The following is a 22,127-nucleotide window of genomic DNA, read 5'->3' on the forward strand; positions in this document are numbered from 1 at the left end:
CGAATTCAGGATGTCCGTGCTGTCACGAAGGAAATATGCAAAGTAATCACATATTTGCATAGCCTATCATTACAATCATTACAAAACAGGTATAGTTAAAACTTCATTTTAAGTGCCCATATTAGAGTGTAATGTGCACTGTTGAAACTACATCTCCACTCAGTGTTGTTGCTAGCACTTGCCGCTAAAATAAAGTGTTCAATCTGGGTCGATTTGGTTGAGCTGGTAAGAACAGATCAGTAAGTCAACCTCACTGGCTGGGATCTAATATGGGTGGTATCGCAGATGTGGAAAAATACACTACTTCAAAGCATAGTACATGTAATGTACTAAGTACAATGTAATTACTAGTTGTTACACAGGATTTAGCTAGTTAAAATGAAGTGTATCTTGAGGGGTATTTACTTATACAGTACACATCCTGACAACCTGGCCCTCAAGCTTCTGGAAGTTTCACTTCATTTCACAATAAGGTACAGAAATTAAGTGAAACTTCCAGAAGCTTTAAAATGAGGGCCAGGTTGTCAGGATGTGTAGTGTACTGTATGTATACACATTAATTACAACTAAATACCCCTCAAGATACGCTTCATTTTAACTAGCTAAATCCCGTGTAACAACTAGTAATTACATTGTACTTAGTACATTACATGTACTATACTTTCAAATAGTTTGTTTTTCCTCATCTGGGATGACCGAATTAACCCAGATTGAACACTTTATTTTAGTGGCAAGTGCTAGCAACAACACTGAGTGGAGATGTAGTTTCAACAGTGCACATTCATGAGTAAGTGATTAGAGGCTATTGAGCACCATCTCTCCAACACCCAGCACATCCACGAGGGATCAAAACCTTTGTGACAGTTGGAACTGTATGCAGCTGAGAATGAACAAAACACTCAATTGGTGAATTTAGTGGAAACCTGCCCATTTGTAACAAGCGTGGCAACAAGGATTCATTGTTACACCTTTGTAATTACAGACCTCAATTACTACCAGTTACATGTTGTTACACTGTAACTATGAGCTGTTACAGTTAACTACAATACCTGTTACACTGTAACTATGAGCTGTTACAGTTAACGACAATACCTGTTACACTGTAATTACACTGTAATAAGGGCCTTTTTAAAATGAAGGGTTACCTAGTTAGCCGTAGTCTATCCCTATCCTCTATTATCTGGAATTATTTTGAATGTGCTGCTTGTCCAAAAATATGTCAGCCACACAACCACACAGTTGTTGTATGGTTGTGTAATTCATTGTAAATTCATTAGATTGCAGATGAAATGTACGTGGCCTAGAGGGGCACATGATGCAGCTGACAGAGCCATCACATGACCCACAAGGATGAAAACCAGATGTTGGAGTGTATTCTTACTGAACACAGCTTTATTGATAACAAAAACACTTGCATGTTAGACACTAAACACTGTTTCAGTGAGGAAGCATTTCCATGGAACACAACGGTTCAGTGAACGGTACAAATACAACTGGACTCTGTGCCATAGATTCCTTCAGCGTTAGGCCATATGCTGCAGGGCCAAGGCAAGCTGTCAGACAGAGCCCCTGTCCCTGGCTGTCATCATGTCCACTACAGCCTCAGTGCTGATCGGTGTGTTATTGCATATCTACAAAGGAATCATGCACCATCAATCATACAGTCAGTTGCCCTATCATCAGCAAACAGTGATCACACACACACACACACACACCTCGCCACAGACAAAGGAAACATGACCAAGCACGTGGTGGAATAAATCAGTCCTAAGAAAATGGACCCTCTCACACATAGAGAAAAGAGAACCCTGTCTTAATCATCAGCATGTAAAATGGCATTGTGGAATACAGTAGAGAGTTCAGTGTTACTCAGTGAGACTGGGCTGAAACAAACAAAAAAACATCTGTTCAACCACCTAGTCTTAGTTTATGTATACAAATACTATAATACTACTACTAATAATACTGTATTTCCCTGTGGAGAATGAGTGTTGTGTAAAGCATGGCTGCATACAGAAGCAGTATGTTTCAGCAGGATAATAAACTATGACCCGTCTGCCTTTCTTTGGCTCACATCAATCTGGACGGTTCTCTCTAAGTGAAGTCTCTCTCCAGGCTCAGTAGTCTGTCCCAGTGTGTATTGTCTCCTTCTATCGTGTCTGTAGGTTCTTCACATATTCAGGGTCCAGTTGTGATTCACCACATGCATTGGAGTAATACTTGTTGTCAGGAGTGTGATACCTTACTGTCGTAAACATAAATACACTAAATGAAATACCTTGCCAAAACTAAAGGTTATGCTACTGTTCTCTAGAAACACACAGTATTTCAGATATTCTGACTAATGGGTTAGTGTATGTTGTTATGGTAGCACAGTACAATTTTCAGAATGATTTGCAAGCTTCCTGATGAGTCCTCAATGTAAATTATATATAGTATCCTACTGTATATATTTATTCATATATATTTATAGTGTAATTCTGTGTAAAGAGCACCCTGCATTGAGGGTGTGGCAGACAGAAATACAATGAACTTATTGCTGTCTCTTTCCTCTTCTCTCCTCGTCTCCTCTCATTTCTCCACTTCTCTCCTCGTCTCCTCTCATCTCTCCACTTGTCTCCTCTCATCTCGTCTCTCCTCGTCTCTTCTCTCCTCCTCTGTCATCTCGTCTCCTCTCTTCTCTCCTCTCTCTGGGTTAATTGGTTGTCTCTTCTCTCCTTTTGTCTCCTCTCTCATCTTCTCTCATCTCGTCTCCTCCAATCTCATCTCCTCTCGTCTCCTCTCTCTCAGGGGGTGCCCATCAGCAGATAGAAGGTGAGGGCTACTATGAGCAGCAGACAGAAGGGTGAGGAGAACGTCTGGTAGGCAGTAGACGGCATGAAGATGTCCTCATATTTATAGATGCTGATCATGTGATCAGAGACTGGCGGAGCATCGTTGTCATGACGTGTGATGGAACCTGGAGGAAAGAGAAGAGTGGGGAGGAGAGTAAGAGAAAAAGGGTAGGGAAATCATTTACATGTAAAGTGCATTCGGAAAGAGCCCAGATTTGGGAACTCAATCGAACATCTCTGGAGAGACCTGAAAATAGCTGTGCAACGACGCTCCCCATCCAACCTGGCAGAGCTTGAGAGGATCTGCAGAGGACAATGGGAGAAACTCCCCAAATATAGGTGTGCTAAGCTTGTAGCGTCATATCCAAGAAGCCAAAGGTGCTTCAACAAAGTAGTGAGTAAAGGGTCTGAATACTTATGTAAATGCAATATTTCCAGTTTATTATTTTGAATACATTTGCAAAAATGTCTAAAAACCAGTTTTTGCTTTGTGATGATGGAGTACTGTGTGTAGATTGAGGAGGAAAACACATAATTTAATACATTTTAGAATAAGGCTGTAACGTAACAAAATGTGGAAAAAGTGTAGGGGTCTGAATACTTTACGAATGGACTGTACATACTAATGAACACACACATCCACTCTCTGCACACACACAATACCACACACACACCCAGTCCTTGACTGACCTTGTATAGCAGGCCCCCAGGCCAACAGGTAGAACCAGGAGAGATGCAGATCCACCAGTGTCTCCTCTCTCGGGACATAGAGAGGCCGTTTGAAGCGACAGGTCACACGGTTGTTGTCAAACACACCCTCTTCGTCCCTGGCAGGATTCCTCTTGATCTCCTTAGCCCACTGGCCCACGTTGTAGAAGTGATGGATACGAACACGCCCATTATCGTCATGGACACAGCCCATCACGTCATCTCCTCCCTGAGAGGGGTGGGGGTGAGGAGAACTAATCAGCATGAAGGATAGGTTGACCAATCAGCCTTGTTTTTGTGATGTGTCTTTCATGGCAGACTTCATGTGTACCAGATGTAGTAAAAGCCTGAGCTGACTCTAACCCCAAAATGTCTGTAGAGGTGCTGTTGACTAACCAAGAGTAGATTGTATCAAAAGAAAGAAAGTCCCACTCTTTACAGCGAATAGGCACACACCTGTCTATGTAAGGTCCCACAGTGGACAGGGCATGTTAGAGCAAACACAAAGCCACGAGGTCGACGGAATTGTCCAAAGAGCTCCGAGACAGGATTGTGTCAAGGCACAGATCTGGGGAAGGGTACCAAAACATTTCTACAGCATTGAAGGTCCCCAAGAACACAGTGGCCTCCATCATTCATACAATGGAAGAAGTTTGGAACCACCATGACTCTACTTAAAGCTGGCCGCCTGGCCAAACTGAGCAATTGGGGGAGAAGAGCCTTGGTCAGGGAGGTGACCAAGAACCCCATGGTCACTCTGACAGAGCTCCAGAGTTCCTAGACAATGCAGGAGTGGCTTCGGGACAAGTCTCTGAATGTCCTTGAGTGGCCCAGCCAGATCCCGGACATGAACCCGATTGAACCTCTCTGGAGAGACCTGAAAATAGCCGTGCAGCGACGCTCCCCATCCAACCTGACAGAACTTGAGAGGATTTGCAGAGAAGAATGGGAGAAACTCCCCAAATACAGGTGTGCCAAGCTTGTAGTGTCATACCCAAGAAGACTTGAGGCTGTAATCGCTACTAAAGGTGCTTCAACAAAGTACTGAGTAAAAGGGTCTGAATACTTATGTAAATGTTATATTTCAGTTTATTTTATTTTATAAATATGCAACAACAACAAAAAATGTGCTTTGTCATTATGGGGTATTGTGTGTAGATTGAAGAAGGAAAAAATTATGTAATCCATTTTAGAATAAGGCTGTAACGTAATAAAATGAATACTTTCTGAATGCACTGTATATGCTCCCAACAATTGAATGGGTAAATCAATAAACACAATAACCTAATCAAATAATAACCTAATAACATAATAACATCATTGCAGTAATGTTGGTTATTAGGTTTACCCACTCAACTGTTGGAAGCAAATTTAGAGTGTAAGAACAGATCTCACACATGCTCATACACACACACACACACACCTATGCCCGCACACACACAGATACGGTCCCTTACCATCTTCTTGTCTGAGGAGAAGCCTACAGCCACCCAGCCGTCAGTGTCAGCACTCATCTCATACTCCACGTCTGTCCCGATCCGCCGGTAACTCATGAAATAGTCACACGTCTCTGCATCACACCCCGGCTTCCCATACCTACACACACAATGAGGAAATGTAACCTCTTCAGAGTGATGTGCACCCACACCTGCCAGAGTGGGACCACAGTACACAGAGAAACCCCTTGACACACACACATGCTTGCAAGCAAGCAAAACACATACACACACACTGACCTTATGCAGCCCTTGGTGACTCCACAGTCTACGACTTTGATCCTGGCGAAGGGATCCACAGGAGGGGCGGTGGGGAAGGGGTAGCCTGGAGAACACACACCACATACAAAATCATTAGGCCTGCCTCCCCAAAAATCATCTTCTAGAAGTTCTACCATATTCGTAATTTGGTGGGTTTCAGCCTAATGTGCATTCAGAGAAGCACAACTGCTCCTTCACGTTTCATAACAAAATTGGGATAGTTTGAAATATGTTATTTTAAAAGTAAAATAAATACTAAATAAATTCTAATAATATACAACATTTAATGTGGTGAAGAACTGTCCAATGCTCGCCCATCTCCAGACCGGCCAGTGAGAGCCAGAGCGAGGAGCTGCGGGTAGCTGGCCAGGGTCCTGATCTATGCATGAGTGGACTCGAGTGGAAGTAAGACACTGTACGCTCGGTCTGTCAACCTGCGCATCATCACATAAATAGCCAATTAACCACGAATTACGTATCAACCACAGATATGTAGATGCGCCCTCTGATTTCCATCAAGAGAAGGCCTACACATAAACAAACACAGCCTTGATGACCATGAAGGCCACAGTAAGCAAAATGCCTCGTTCAGAAATGGCCTATCCTGTATCCCTTTCTCACCCTCATCCGATAGATGTCTAGACTCCAGGAACTCCGAGGCGAACGTACTGTATGAGTCCTTATGGGGCTCCTTGTGGCCCGGCTCTCCGTGGTCTCCGTGGCTCGCCCGCAATGCGCCTTCATCCGTGGGACTCGGCGCTACCCCCCGCCAACTGCCCTGGACCAGGAGCACCGTCAGCTGTAGCAGGCTGCGCAGGAAAATCATGGCCAAAAAGGGAGTATAAAAACGGTCTAAAGGAGACAGAACTGAGACGGAATCCTCATTGTTGGTTGTATTTGAGCATTTCTTTACGGAGCCTAATCACTGGACCTCAATCGCATCACTACAGAATATTTTCAACGCGGTTGTTTAGTGTGTCGTAGGCTATTTCCCGTAGTGTGAATGGGCGCGAGAGGAGCGGGATCCAGTCATGTCAAACGAATGAGCCTCGGTTAAACCAATCTGGAATTAGCGGGATTTGTAACTGAACCGATCTGTTTTGCCAATTCACTTAAATCTTGTGGGAAACGGAGACGTCCATGATAATCCAAGTGATTGGATTTCATCTTAAAATAATGTAATGATATCCCAGTTTAGGGATGAATGTGTCTGTTGTTGGTTTCGCCCGTCTCCTCTCCTCTCTCCTAATGGCCCATTACGTCCATCGATAGAGCCAATCGCTGCAGCGTCCAATAGGAAACCTCGATGTACACTTTGCATTATCAATATACAGTTTAAATTCCCATTCAGCACTGTTTATGTAAACACAGATGCCAATTGAATAACACTATGAGGTAATGTAGGGATTTATACATTTATTATGCAGAAATGTCTGCTATGATAGGTTGGTTTCTTATTCCTTTGTGTGAATGTGAAAATATTCTAGAATCTACATTGCATGTTATTGTTGACAGCATTGATAACTCCCAAGGACTAAGGCCAAACTGCTGAAAAAAGCAGGACACACAATTCACCAGTGGTTACAACTGGCTTTACAAGGATTGTGATTCTCAAATCTCTCCGGTTCTTCTTCTCTTGTCAACAATACAAAGATAATAATTGTAATTGTTTGTCTTTAATGCTTGTTTATTTATTGGTTAGAGGAACATTGGAACCCAGAGCAGCTCACATCCGACATCTGAATTCATTACAGAATGCATGGTGCTCCCCTCACAAAGGGAAGAGCAGGAAGACCTGGAAAGTGTTAGGGTTATCATTATCATCAAAGAGCCCGCTGCCTGAGGGGAGACTCATGTAGACCACATCTCCATCCTCCAGCTCTAGAGACATTGCATTAGATATGTATGTATTATCCTCATCATTATTATGTTCCTGTATCCATATAACTCTGGCTATTCTTGTATAGGCACACACCCAGGGTTTGCGATATGTGGTAATCAAAAGGGGTGAATCTGAGTAGACTCCTCTCACTGGTGCTGTGAAGACACCAGTACGGAACAGACGCAGGGAGATGTCTTTCTCTCATAAACATGGTTCTACACGGCACAAAAATATAAACGCATCAATCAACAATTTTTAAACTAATTGTTTTTTTGACCAATCAGATCAGCTCTGCAAAAGATCTGATGTGATGGGTTAAAATACCAATTACTGGAAAAAAGATCAGAATTGTACTGCCTGTCTAAACGCAGCCTTAGTATGTATGGTCATTAGTACCTGTAGTTGGTTGTACACTCCACCAATGTTGGTCATGACTCTGATGAAACCAGGGTCTCCCCCTGTTCACTGTGACCCTGTAGAGTGATGTCATTCTCCCTAACCCCTCCACTCAGGCTCTGAGCCCATGTCCCAGACAGACAGAACAACAACACCAGCAGAGCTCCAGCATCCCTCATTCTGAAACAATACCTCTTCAGAACTAATGTAGTCTACTGGACTCAGTCCCCTTCTCTATACACACTGGTCTTGGTAAAGGAATAATGACAATTGAACCTATGACTCTGACGGAAACAAATGAAGAAAAAAAACAACACCAAGGACAGATAAAGTGAAACAGTGGGTGAGCTGACCTCATTGAAATGTGACTCTGTATGAGGCGGTGGGAGAACTGAACCTGTTATTGGGTTGAAAATCTCTCTTCATCTCCACAGTTTGTACATGTTCTATGTCCACTGATGTTACTGGAACCACACCAAGCACTCTACTAAGAGCCCGTCCTTGGAGGTTTAAGGAGGTCTGTATAATATAGAACGTGTATATAACATGTAGGGATAAAGAGAGCTCTCAAACCCAGTGACAGGTTCAGTTCTCCCATCATCTCATACAGAGTCGCATTTCAATTATTTTCAATTTTTTTTTTTCAAAATATTTTTTATTTCACCTTTATTTAACCAAGAAGGCTATCTGAGAACAAGTTCTCATTTACAACTGCGACCTGGCCAAGATAAAGCAAAGCAGTGCGACACAAACAACAACACAGAGTTACCCATGGAATAAACAAGCGCACAGTCAATAACACAATAGAACAAAAAAATGGAGAAAAAAGTATATACAGTGTGTGTAAATGGCGTGAGGAGGTAAGGCCATAAACAGGCCACAGTGGCGAAGTAATTACATTTTAGCAAATTAACACTGGAGTGATAGATGAGCAGATGATGATGTGCAAGTAGAGATACTGGTGTGTAAAAGAGCAAAAAAGTAAATAAAAACAATATGGGGATGAGGTAGGTAGATTGGGTGGGCTATTTACAGATGGACTATGTACAGCTGCAGCGATCAGTTAGCTGCTCAGATAGCTGATGTTAAAAGTTAGTGAGGGAAATATGAATCTCCAGCTTCAGTGATGTTTGCAATTCGTTCCAGTCATTGGCAGCAGAGAACTGGAAGGAAAGGCGGCCAAAAGAGGTGTTGGCATTGGGGATGACCAGTGAGATATACCTGCTGGAGCGCGTGTTACTTGTGTTGTTGTCATGACCAGTGAGCTGAGATAAGGCGGAGCTTTACCTAGCATAGACTTATAGATGACCTGGAGCCAGTGGGTCTGGCGACGAATATGTAGCGAGGGCCTGTCGACTAGAGCGTATAGGTCGCAATGGTGGTTGGTATAAGGGGCTTTGGTGACAAAACAGATGGCACTGTGATAGACTGCATACAGTTTGCTGAGTAGAGTGTTGGAAGCTATTTTGTAAATGACATCGCCAAAGTCGAGGATTGGTAGGATAGTCAATTTTACGAGGGTATGTTTGGCGACGTGAGTGAAGGAGGCTTTGTTGCGAAATAGGAAGCCGATTCTAGATTTAATTTTGGATTGGAGATGTTTAATATGAGTCTGGAAGGAGAGTTTACAGTCTAACCAGACACACAGGTATTTGTAGTTGTCCACATATTCTAAGTCAGAGCCGTCCAGAGTAGTGATGCTAGTCGGGCGGGTGGGTGCGGGCAGCAAACAGTTGAAAAGCATGCATTTGGTTTTACTAGCTTTTAAGAGCAGTTGGAGGCCACGGAAGGAGTGTTTTATGGCATTGAAGCTCGTTTGGAGGTTAGTTAACACAGTGTCCAAAGAAGGGCCAGATGTATACAGAATGGTGTCGTCTGCGTAGAGGTGGATCAGGGAATCACCCGCAGCAAGAGCGACATCGTTGATATATACAGAGAAAACAGTCGGCCTGAGAATTGAACCCTGTGGTACCCCCATAGAGACTGCCAGAGGTACGGACAACAGGCCCTCCGATTTGACACACTGAACTCTGTCTGAGAAGTAGTTGGTGAACCAGGCGAGGCAGTCATTAGAGAAACCAAGGCTGTTGAGTCTGCCGATAAGAATACGGTGATTGACAGAGTCGAAAGCCTTGGCCTTGGCAGCTTTCCAATCTTTAGGGATCTCGGACGATATGAAAGAGAGGTTGAACAGACTGGTAATAGGGGTAGCAACAATGGCGGCGGATAATTTTAGAAAGAGATGGTCCAGATTGTCTAGACCAGCTGATTTGTACGGGTCAAGATTTTGCAGCTCTTTCAGAACATCTGCTATCTGGATTTGGGTGAAGGAGAAGCTGGGGAGGCTTGGGCAAGTAGCTGTGGGGTGTGTGGAGCTGTTGGCCGGGGTTGGGGTAGCCAGGTGGAAAGCATGGCCAGCCGTAGAGAAACGCTTATTGAACTTCTCGATTATCGTGGATTTATCGGTGGTGACCGTGTTACTTAGCCTCAATGCAGTGGGCAGCTGGGAGGAGGTGCTCTTATTCTCCATGGACTTTACAGCATCCCAAAAAGTTTTGGAGTTACAGGGTGCAAATTTCTGTTTGAAAAAGCTAGTCTTTGCTTTCCTGACTGCCTGCGTGTATTGGTTTCTGACTTCCCTGAACAGTTGCTTTTAAAGAACGACCAGGCATCCTCTACTGACGGGATGAGGTCAATATCCTTCCAGGATACCCGGGCCAGGTCGATTAGAAAGGCCTGCTCACAGAAGTGTTTTAGGGAGCTTTTGACAGTGATGAGGGGTGGCCGTTTGACCGTGGACCCATAGCGGATGCAGGCAATGAGTCAGTGATCGCTGAGATCCTGATTGAAAACAACAGAGGTGTATTTGGAGGGCAAGTTTGGCAGGATAATATCTATATGGGTGCCCATGTTTACAGATTCAATGAGGTGGTGTTAGTGTTTTTTAAATTTTACATTCCCGTCAGAGACATACAGTATGTTCAATTGTCATGATTCCTTTACCAACACCAGTCTGTGTGTGAACGAGTCTTTACCTGAACAGCTGTCCGCACAGTGGCACACACACAACATTCTCACTTTCTTCACTGGTTGTGCTTATCCCTGCCTCTAGATGGCAGTATAGGTCCACTGTTCTAATGTCTGGCACAGTCGGTACTGTGCAATTGGTTTAGCCATAGTAATCACAATGATTGTGTGCTAAAGTACAACACTGTTATGTTAATGAAATAACCAACAGAATAATTAGATATGAAAACCAACCTTTATGATAACAGACTTTGTTTCATTTCATACATTTCTAGCTGGGCAGACGGAGAGGGACTCGACTGAGACTGGGGAAGACTGGGGTAAAATCATAACCCACCTGTAGGTGTTGCTAGTGACTGACTGAGACTGGGGAAGACTGGGGTAAAATCATAACCCACCTGTAGGTGTTGCTAGTGCAACACGTGAACAGGTTCAAATTGTCTCTGTCTCTGCAGCTGCTAAATCCAGTGTGTGTGTGTGTGTGTGTGTGTGTGTGTGTGTGTGCGTTTGTGCATGTGCGTGTGTGCGTGTGTGTGTGCGTGTGTGTATGCTTGTGTTAGTGAGTGTGTGTGTGTGTGTCCTTGCTGCACTGATGACCTTTCACCCCTCTTCTCTCTGTCTGAGCTCTGTAATGACCCTGATCAATCGCTCCGCTCACTCCCGATCCTCCCAATTATCCTCTGTTTATCCAACTATTATTATCTCTCTCTCTCTCTTCTCACCCTCTCCCTCTTTCTCTCTCTTCTCTCTCTCTCTCTCTCTCTCTCTCTCTCTCTCTCTCTCTCTCTCTCTCTCTCTGTGTCTCTCTCTCTCTTCTCTCTTCTCTCTCTCCCTCTCTCTCTTTCGTCTGTCTCTTCTCTCTCTGTCTCTCTCTGTCTCTCCTCTCTCTCTGTTTCTCTTCCTTCCCCCTCTCAATCTCTCTCTCTCCCTTTCTCCCTCTCAATTACCACTCTACATGGGGGAGCAGTGCATGGTGGGTAATGAGGGACTCCTGACTTATCTTAGTAAAGTCAAAGGCCCGTTCATTACCACATAGACACCCTAGACACTCACACACACAGGGAGAGAGAGAGGATGGATGGAGGGAGAGAATCTGCTAAATGTCAGCGGTGTGTCTCCTGGGTCTGAGAGACGAGTGAGTGACAAGAGAACAACAGCCGCCAGCCCAATTCAGAAACACTGCCACTGTGTGTGTGTGTGTGTGTGTGTGTGTGTGTGTGTGTGTGTGTGTGTGTGTCTGCATCTATGTGTGTATGTCTGTGTGTGCACTGTGTGTCTGCATCTGTGTCAGTATACCTGTGTCTGTGTGTGTACAGGTCTATCTCCCCACACACACGGTAAGATGTGGATGTTGAGAGGGATCAGCAGTGATGTGGATGGCTTAGTCAGAGCTGTCAATCAATACTGGTCTCCAGAGAATACTGGCCTATTGAACACAGACAGACTACTCACATCTGGTCTCCATCTCTCTCACTCTCTCTCCATCTCTCTCACCCTCTCTCTCTCTCCATCTATCTCACCCCCCCCCTCTCTCTCTCTCTCTCTCGTCCTCTCCTACCCTCTCTCTCTCTCCATCTATCTCCCCCCTCTCTCTCTCTCGTCCTCTCCTACCCTCTCTCTCTCTCCATCTATCCCCCCCTCTCTCTCTCTCGTCCTCTCCTACCCTCTCTCTCTCTCCATCTATCTCCCCCCCCCCCCCTCTCTCTCTCGTCCTCTCCTACCCTCTTACCTTCTGGTCTTCCTTGCTTCACACACACAAAGCGCTGTGATGTTCTGTGGTCAGTGCTCTAACTGTAGGGTCTTCAGCCGCGAGATGTCATTTAGCAGCCGTCAGGAATCACTCCACTCAAGAGAGGAGGGTAAGTACAGCTGGCTGGGCCATTACACAGGTGCACACACACACACACACACACACACACACACACACACACACACACACACACACACACACACACACACACACACACATTCCTTTAGTTAGGGATCAATAGGCTGTTGCTGTTGGCAGCTGTAGTCTCTCTATCGCTCCAGCATTGATGTGATGTGGCCGCAATGTGGTCACTCTGCACCCACAGATCCACCTGACCTCAAATGATCTGTGCTTCCCTGGGGACCCATTACCAAGTACAGAGAACTGAACGCTGACGCACAACAAAACAAACGGTTAGATTTGATATCACAGAGTGAGGTGGAGCAGAATCTAAAACCATATGGTTGTATTGAATTAATGGTAGAGATAAGGTACTGTTGTATTGAATTAATGGTAGAGATAAGGTACTGTTGTATTGAATTAATGGTAGAGATAAGGTACTGTTGTATTGAATTAATGGTAGAGATAAGGTACTGTTGTATTTAATTAATGGTAGAGATAAGGTACTGTTGTATTGAATTAATGGTAGAGATAAGGTCCTGTTGTATTTAATTAATGGTAGAGATAAGGTACTGTTGTATTTAATTAATGGTAGAGATAAGGTACTGTTGTATCGAATTAATGGTAGAGTTAAGGTAGAACCATCTAGGATTGGTCTAGATAGAACCATCTAGGATTGGTCTAGAACCATCTAAATCAAATCAAATTTTATTTGTCACATACACATGGTTAGCAGATGTTAATGCGAGTGTAGCAAAATGCTTGTGCTTGTAGTTCCGACAATGCAGTAATAACCAACAAGTAATCTAGCTAACAATTCCAAAACTACTACCTTATAGACACAAGTGTAAGGGGATAAAGAATATGTACATAAAGATATATGAATGAGTGATGGTACAGAGCAGCATAGGCAAGATACAGTAGATGGTATTGAGTACAGTATACACATATGAGATGAGTATGTAAACAAAGTGGCATAGTTAAAGTGGCTAGTGATACATGTATTACATAAAGATGTAGTAGATGATATAGAGTACAGTATATACGTATACATATGAGATGAATAATGTAGGGTATGTAAACATTATATTAGGTAGCATTGTTTAAAGTTTAAAGTGGCTAGTGATATATTTTACATCAATTCCCATAATTAAAGTGGCTGGAGTTGAGTCAGTGTGTTGGCAGCAGTCACTCAATGTTAGTGGTGGCTGTTTAACAGTCTGATGGCCTTGAGATAGAAGCTGTTTTTCAGTCTCTCGGTCCCTGCTTTGATGCACCTGTACTGACCTCGCCTTCTGGATGATAGCGGGGTGAACAGGCAGTGGCTTGGGTGGTTGTTGTCCTTGATGATCTTTATGGCCTTCCTGTGACATCGGGTGGTGTAGGTGTCCTGGAGGGCAGGTAGTTTGCCCCCGGTGATGCGTTGTGCAGACCTCACTACCCTCTGGAGAGCCTTACGGTTGTGGGCGGAGCAGTTGCCGTACCAGGCGGTGATACAGCCCGACAGGATGCTCTCGATTGTGCATCTGTAGAAGTTTGTGAGTGCTTTTGGTGACAAGCCAAATTTCTTCAGCCTCTTGAGGTTGAAGAGGCGCTGCTGCACCTTTTTCACGATGCTGTCTGTGTGGGTGGACCAATCTAGGATTGGTCTAGACAGAACAATCTAGGATTGGTCTAGATAGAACCATCTAGGATTGGTCTAGATAGAACCATCTAGGATTGGTCTCGATAGAACCATCTAGGATTGGTCTAGACAGAACCATCTAGGATTGGTCTAGATAGAACCATCTAGGATTGGTCTAGATAGAACCATCTAGGATTGGTCTAGAACCATCTAGGATTGGTCTAGATAGAACCATCTAGGATTGGTCTAGATAGAACCATCTAGGATTAGTCTAGACAGAACCATCTAGGATTAGTCTAGACAGAACCATCTAGGATTGGTCTAGACAGAACCATCTAGGATTGGTCTAGATAGAACCATCTAGGATTGGTCTAGATAGAACCATCTAGGATTAGTCTAGACAGAACCATCTAGGATTAGTCTAGACAGAACCATCTAGGATTAGTCTAGACAGAACCATCTAGGATTGGTCTAGACAGAACCATCTAGGATTGGTCTAGATAGAACCATGTAGATTGGTCTAGATAGAACCATCTAGGATTGGTCTAGATAGAACCATCTAGGATTGGTCTAGATAGAACCATCTAGGATTGGTCTTGCTGTGTGTGGATGTGGCTGAGAGGGTAGTGCTCCAGCTTTGGCTGAGGGGATTGGCTTATCAGCAGAGGGACAGAGGACATCCATCACGTTTTTAATTTTTAATTTAACCTTTATTTAACTAGGCAAGTCAGTTAAGAACAAATTCTTATGTACAATGACGGCCTACTAACAGGGGGTTAACTGCCTGTTCAGGGGCAGAACGACAGATTTGTACCTTGTCAGCTCAGGGATTCGATCTAGCAACCTTTCGGTTACTGGCCCAACACTCTAATCACAAGGCTACCTGCCGTCCCTCTACCATTAATTCAATGTCCCAGAGCACTGACACACACACACACACACACACACACACACACACACACACACACACACACACACACACACACACACACACACACACACACACTCACAGGCTTCTGGCTTCTTAAGTAGGAAGGAGCTCTAAAGGCCTGGATCAGATCTAATCTCCTTCAGAGAAAGAGAGAGGACTAGGAATGGGAGAGAGAGAAAGAAGGAGAGTGGGAGGGAGAGAGAGAGAGAGAGAGAGAGAGAGAGCAGAGATAGCGCGAGAGAGAGAGAGAGAGCAGAGATAGAGGGAGAGAGAGAGGGGGGAGAGAGAAAGAGAGAAAGAAGGAGAGAGAGACAGAAGGAGAGGGGGAGAGAGAGAGAGAGAGAGAGAGAGAGAGAGAGAGGGAGAGAGAGGGGGGAGAGAGAAAGAGAGAAAGAAGGAGAGAGAGAGGCAGAGTTAGTGAGAGTGACTCAATCTGTGAATGATGGCCAAGCCACTTCACACACATACGCACGCACATACAACGCACACACACACACACACACACACACACACACACACACACACACACACACACACACACACACACACACACACACACACACACACACACACACACACACACACACACACACATGCACACCCTGAAGCAGTGATTATGGTGTTGGGCAGCAGTGGGAGCTGGGAGCTGGTCTGTCATTAGTGTGGTTAATCACAGCTCTGCTCCGCGTGAAGCTCTCCACCCTCCAGAGACAGGCTGATGAGCTGTGAGCCGTGCCCAGTCTACGTTGCCCCAGCCTGGGCTATGGCGGCTCCCCCGGCCCCCTGCCTGCTCCAGCCACGGACACTAATCTATAACTCCACTCTGGAGCACGGGGCTAAGGCTCTGCCTGCCGGACAGAGAGACGCTATGCATTCTAATGACACACACACACCTGCAGACACACACACACCTGCAGACACATACAAACACACACTAACAGAGACGCACTTACAGAAACACACAGGCTTCCAGATCAGTGTCTGGCTTCTAATATGAGTTATCTCCACTTGGCTAACCAGACCATCACACCAGCACTCTACATCTCAACCAAACAACAACCTTGTCCCACTGCGGTTAAACCGCTAACCACTGACCTTAAGCCTTATTGACCAGGCCCTGACCTCAGACCAGGGTTAATGACCAACCCCAGAGTGGAGCGTAGAGCTAAATGGCTGTGGGGCGCTGAAGGACCATGAAGGGTTGTGAGAGGAACCCTCTAGCTGTGACCCTCCCTCCCTCCCCCAGGACCGAGAGCAGACCTCCTCCATACCGTCTTTCCCTGTGCCCGGGACACATTCATACACATTCACACCAGTGGAGGCTGCTGAGGGGAGGACGGCTCATAATAATGGCCCGAACTGAGAGAATGGAATGGCATCAAACACATAGAAACAATATGTTTTATACCTTTCAATTAATTCTGCTCCAGTCATTACCACGAGCCCATGCTCCCCAATTAAGTTGCCACCAACCTCCTGTGATTGACACATTTGGGACGTGAGGCGTCCCCAAAAATGAGAGGAGTGTGGCTCCCAGTGTTGGTGAAGCTACTCTGAAAGTAGAGTTTACCTAGATACCAATTACTTCACACTGCAAGAAGTGAAGCTACATTAGAGCTACCCTTAAGAAAAATATAGTTTCCTGAACTAAAGTTACTTTGAAAAAGTAGTTCACTACATCCAAACTACTTTGTGACAAATGATCATATGTACATCTAGAATGTCATCGACTAGAAATTGCAAGAACATTACACTTTGGGATCATATGTTAACAGAATATGTAATTTAACCTATTAAACACAAAAACACTGTTTCATGTGAGAATTAGGCAGTTATGACACCGAAAAATAAAGGAAATGATTGCCTACTTCACCCATATTTTTGTTTCTTTTTGCAAAGTTGCAGTAGTTAGCTATACCACTACATGACAAAAAGTAATTAACTGAAATACAACCAAGATTTTATTTTATTTCAACTACCACCAAGCTACTGCAAAATGTAGTTAAATTACTAGTTGAACTACATATAGTTCACTATTCCCCAACACTGACTCCCTTAGTGAGCGATTGGCTGGTCCTCCTCTATCCCAGTCCCCTGTGAGCTCATTAGCCCTAATCAGCAACCCCCGCCCCTCACCCTACACACACATTACACTCTCCATCAACAGTTTATGTGCGTATGTATGAGTGTTAAAGGACGATGAAGGTCAGAGAGACCCATGGGTACCTCCAGTCTCCCCCCACAGCCCTCTGCAGTAGACAGAGAGAGAAGGGGGAGGGAAAAGAGCTGAAAAGGAGGAGACAGGTGGGTGGAGAAATAATGTGCTAAATTAGTATAGGCCTAATGACTCTGTGTATCTAAGAGTGACCTGGGACCAGAGAGACCAGAGATAAATCAGAGAGAGACCAGAGAGACCAGAGATAGACCAGAAAGAGACCAGAGAAAGACCAGAGAGAGAGACCAGAGAGAGACAAGAGAAAGACCAGAGAGAGATCAGAGAGAGATCAGAGAGAGAGACCAGAGAGAGACAAGAGAGAGACCAGAGGGAGACCAGAGAGAGACCAGAGAGAGACCAGAGGGAGAACAGAGAGAGAGACCAGAGGGAGACCAGAGAGAGACCAGAGAAAGACCAGAGGGAGACCAGAGAGAGAGACCAGAGAGAGACCGCAGAGAGACCGGAAAGAGAGACCAGAGAGAGACCAGAGAGACCAGAGAGAGACCGCAGAGAGACCGGAAAGAGAGACCAGAGATAGATCAGAGAGACCAGAGAGAGACCGAAAAGAGACAAGACTGACCAGTCAGTGATAGTCTTTGTAAGAAGTGGTCAGGTTAGTCTTACTGGACTAGAACAGCCTGAGACATAATAACCTGTGGCCCACAACATCATTATCTCTCTCTCTCCCTCTCTCTGTTTTCTGTCCTTTCTAGTCTCGGTCTGTCCCTCCCTCCTGGTCCTTTTCCCTCACTCCATTCTTCCCTCTCTCCACATCTCTCTGCCATGTAGCAGTGATCATAGCTGAATGAACCTGTAGAGTCTTAATCAGAGCCTTGGCAGAAACATCCCTTACACCGCCCCAATCATCTCCTATACCCACACACAAACACACTCTGCACACGCACAGCAAACACACATGCACACACTAAACAAACACGCATCCTTAATGTGACACCAATCATCTCCTCTTCATTTCAGTGAGCGCCCCACCCCAAAATAACACACGACACACCATCCTCTCCACTCAATCAGCTTCAACAGTGTGTGTTTGTGTTGAGGGGGGGTGGGGGGGATTCATTTCTCTATTTATCTCAGTGACCTGAATTAAAGTGTAACCTCCCTCCCCCTCCCCCTCTCCCGTCAGGGTAGTGTGTGTATTGATAATGGCCATTAGCATATTTATGATCATTGCCAGCCTCGTATTGTTTGCGTGGAACATTAATCATCATCTGATGCCTGGCAACTGACAGCTCAATCTAACAGGCCATCACTGGGCACACACACACACACACACACACACACACACACACACACACACTCTATCTCATGTTGAGGAGGAGGGCATTGTCTAATGGCTAACACACACACATACTTCAACACATTGACAAACCAGACTAAAAAACGGCATTGTCTTTCTGCAGTTAACACACACACACACATAAACACACACAGAAACTTTAACACAGACTTCAACACATTGACAAACCAGACTAACAGACTGGCATTCTCTTTCTGCAGCTAACACACACATATCCACACACGCACGCAAACATATAGACAAGAAGACATGCATTGTCTTTGTGCTACACACAAACACAGTGATTGACGTTCACCCCGGTGTGTGTAATCATGTGAGGTTGTTCTCTCCAGCTGAGACGAGGGCTCGCTGGCATCACGGTTGGCGTGCTGATGGTCCCTCTGTACCAGGCTGGGCCCACTGCTCCCCCAATCAGCCTCAACCCCCTCCCTTGACGCCCGCATGCACCACATCCCTCCCTACCCCACCCCAGTACCCATGCCCAAGGCAAGTCTCCACAAATAACCCCCCCCCCCCCCCCCCCCCCCCCCACCGGGTGTTTAACTAAGCATCGGGTGTGAGCTTAGCACAGAGAGGTTAGTAGGTGTGTATGCAGACACATGAGGTAGAGGAAGACTGAGGTTAGCTTCCTCCACCGCTTCTCCTCCCTCCCTCCACCCTCCCTCTCTTGTCCTCTTCATCCCTACCCCCATCCATCCCTTCTCCTCCTCCTCCTCATCCCTACCCCCCTCCATCCCTACCCCGCTCCATGCCTACCCCGCTCCATCCCTACCCCCCTCCATCCCTACCCCCATCCATCCCTTCTCCTCCTCCTCCTCATCCCTACCCCCCTCCATCCCTACCCCCATCCATCCCTTCTCCTCCTCCTCCTCATCCCTACCCCCCTCCATCCCTACCCCCCTCCATCCCTACCCCCCTCCTCCTCCTCATCCCTACCCCCATCCATCCCTTCTCCTCCTCCTCCTCATCCCTACCCCCCTCCATCCCTACCCCCCTCCATCCCTACCCCCCTCCATCCCTACCCCCCTCCATCCCTACCCGCTCCATGCCTACCCCCCTCCATCCCTACCCCCTTCCATCCCTACCCCCCTCCATCCCTACCCCCCTCCATCCCTACCCCGCTCCATCCCTACCCCCATCCATCCCTACCCCGCTCCATCCCTACCCCCCTCCATCCCTACCCCCCTCCATCCCTACCCCCCTCCATCCCTACCCCCATCCATCCCTACCCCCCTCCATCCCTACCCCCCTCCATCCCTACCCCCCTCCATCCCTACCCCCATCCATCCCTACCCCCCTCCATCCCTACCCCCCTCCATCCCTACCCCCCTCCATCCCTACCCCCCTCCATCCCTACCCCCATCCATCCCTACCCCCCTCCATCCCTACCCCGCTCCACCCCTACCCCCCTCCATCCCTACCCCCCTCCTCCTCCTCATCCCTACCCCCATCCATCCCTTCTCCTCCTCATCCCTACCCCCATCCATCCCTTCGCCTCCTCCTCCTCATCCCTACCCCATCCATCCCTTCTCCTCCTCCTCCTCATCCCTACCCCCTCCACCCCTTCTCCTCCTCATCCCTACCCCCATCCATCCCTTCTCCTCCTCCTCATCCCTACCCCGCTCCATCCCTACCCCCCTCCATCCCTACCCCCCTCCTCCTCCTCATCCCTACCCCCCTCCATCCCTACCCCCCTCCTCCTTCTCCTCATCCCTACCCCCCTCCATCCCTACCCCCCTCCTCCTCCTCATCCCTACCCCCCTCCATCCCTACCCCCCTCCTCCTCCTCATCCCTACCCCCCTCCATCCCTACCCCCCTCCTCCTCCTCATCCCTACCCCGCTCCATCCCTACCCCCCTCCTCCTCCTCATCCCTACCCCGCTCCATCCCTACCCCCCTCCATCCCTACCCCCCTCCTCCTCCTCATCCCTACCCCCTCCATCCCTACCCTCCTCCCTCCATCCCAACCTTCCATCCCTACCCTCCTACCCTCCATCCCAACCTTCCATCCCTACCCTCCTACCCTCCATCCCTACCCTCCTCCCTCCATCCCTACCCTCCTACCCTCCATCCCTACCCTGCATCCCTACCCTCCATCCCTACCCTCCTACCCTCCATCCCTACCCTCCTCCCTCCCTCCCTCCCTACCCTCCTCCCTCCCTCCCTACCCTCCTCCCTCCATCCTTACCCTCTATTCCTACCCTCCATCCCTACCCTCCTCCCTCCATCCCTACCCTCTATTCCTACCCTCCTCTCTCCATCTCTACCCTCCATCCCTACCCTGCTCCCTCCATCCCTACCTTCAATCCATACTCTACTCCCTCCATCCCTACCCTTCTACCCTCCATCCCTACCCTCCTCCCTCCATCCCTACCCTCCTACCCTCCATCCCTAACCTCCTCCCTCCATCCCTACCCTCCTCCCTCCATCCCTACCCTGCATCCCTACCCTCCTCCCTCCATCTCTACCCTCCATCCCTACCCTGCTCCCTCCATCCCTACCTTCAATCCATACTCTACTCCCTCCATCCCTACCCTTCTACCCTCCATCCCTACCCTCCTCCCTCCATCCCTACTTTCCATCCCTACCCTCCTACCCTCCATCCCTACCTTCAATCCATACTCTACTCCCTCCATCCCTACCCTTCTACCCTCCATCCCTACCCTCCTCCCTCCATCCCTACCCTCCTACCCTCCATCCCTAACCTCCTCCTTCCATCCCTAACCTCCTACCTCCAACCCTACCCTCCTCCTTCCATCCCTACCCTCCTCCCTCCACCCCTACCATCCTACCCTCCATCCCTACCCTCCTCCCTCCATCCCAACCCTCCATCCCTACCCTCCTACCCTCCATCCCTACCCTCCTCCCTCCATCCCAACCCTCCATCCCTACCCTCCTACCCTCCATCCCTACCCTCCTCCCTCCATCCCTACCTTCCATCCCTACCCTCCACCCTCCTACCCTCCTCCCTCCATCCCTACCCTCCTACCCTCCATCCCTACCCTCCTCCCTCCATCCCTACCTTCCATCCCTACCCTCCACCCTCCTACCCTCCTCCCTCCATCCCTACCCTCCTACCCTCCATCCCTACCCTCCATCCCCTGTTCTGCCTGCCACTCTGGGAGACAGCCTGTGACCTCTCTCCCCTGTTCTGCCTGCCACTCTGGGAGACAGCCTGTGACCTCTCTCCTCTGTTCTGCCTGCCACTCTGGGAGACAGCCTGTGACCTCTCTCCTCTATTCTGCCTGCCAATCTGGGAGACAGCCTGTGACCTCTCTCCTCTGTTCTGCCTGCCACTCTGGGAGACAGCCTGTGACCTCTCTCCTCTGTTCTGCCTGCCACTCTGGGAGACAGCCTGTGTGACACCCAGGACACATCAAGATTCAAGACTAGATAAATATGACCAGTTCTATTCACAGTAAAGATAACTCCTATTCTACAATACAGTATTAGATCTGTGTCTCTCTGTCTACGCCATCTTTTGAGCAGCAGCCCCTACAGCCTACTGTAGACTGGGTAGAGTTAGTCCTATAATGTCTCTCCTTGCAGAGCCATAAACATAGAG

The 22,127-nt window shown here is 47.2% G+C and overlaps 1 protein-coding gene across 2 annotated transcripts; it reads right to left on the minus strand.

The window, feature by feature from the left end:
- Window positions 1–1,364: 1,364 nt before the first annotated feature.
- LOC110508190 (DOMON domain-containing protein FRRS1L) lies at window positions 1,365–6,544 on the minus strand. 2 transcript variants are annotated; one of them, XM_036962103.1, is made up of 5 exons: window positions 5,969–6,544; window positions 5,279–5,363; window positions 5,000–5,138; window positions 3,525–3,771; window positions 1,365–2,959 (listed from the first exon to the last, which is right to left on the minus strand). In XM_036962103.1, the coding sequence occupies exons 1-5, from the start codon at window positions 6,123–6,125 to the stop codon at window positions 2,787–2,789; spliced, it is 801 nt and encodes a 266-aa protein (XP_036817998.1). In that variant the 5' UTR covers window positions 6,126–6,544; the 3' UTR covers window positions 1,365–2,786. The 2 variants fall into 2 exon arrangements, with proteins under 2 accessions (XP_036817998.1, XP_036817991.1); XM_036962096.1 differs by having other exon boundaries at window positions 5,921–6,543.
- Window positions 6,545–22,127: the final 15,583 nt, after the last annotated feature.

Source organism: Oncorhynchus mykiss, chromosome 2 (genome assembly GCF_013265735.2).
Source record: "Oncorhynchus mykiss isolate Arlee chromosome 2, USDA_OmykA_1.1, whole genome shotgun sequence".
NCBI lineage: Eukaryota > Metazoa > Chordata > Actinopteri > Salmoniformes > Salmonidae > Oncorhynchus > Oncorhynchus mykiss.

Coding starts and splice junctions, on each gene's coding strand:
- LOC110508190 (XM_036962096.1), bottom strand. CDS start 6,125: ATGATTTTCCTGCGCAGCCTGCTACAGCTGACGGTGCTCCTGGTCCAG. Junction 5,139..5,278: donor GTCACCAAGGGCTGCATAAG/GTCAGTGTGTGT, acceptor TTGTGTGTGTAG/GTATGGGAAGCCGGGGTGTG. Junction 2,960..3,524: donor CTGGGGGCCTGCTATACAAG/GTCAGTCAAGGA, acceptor TCTTTCCTCCAG/GTTCCATCACACGTCATGAC.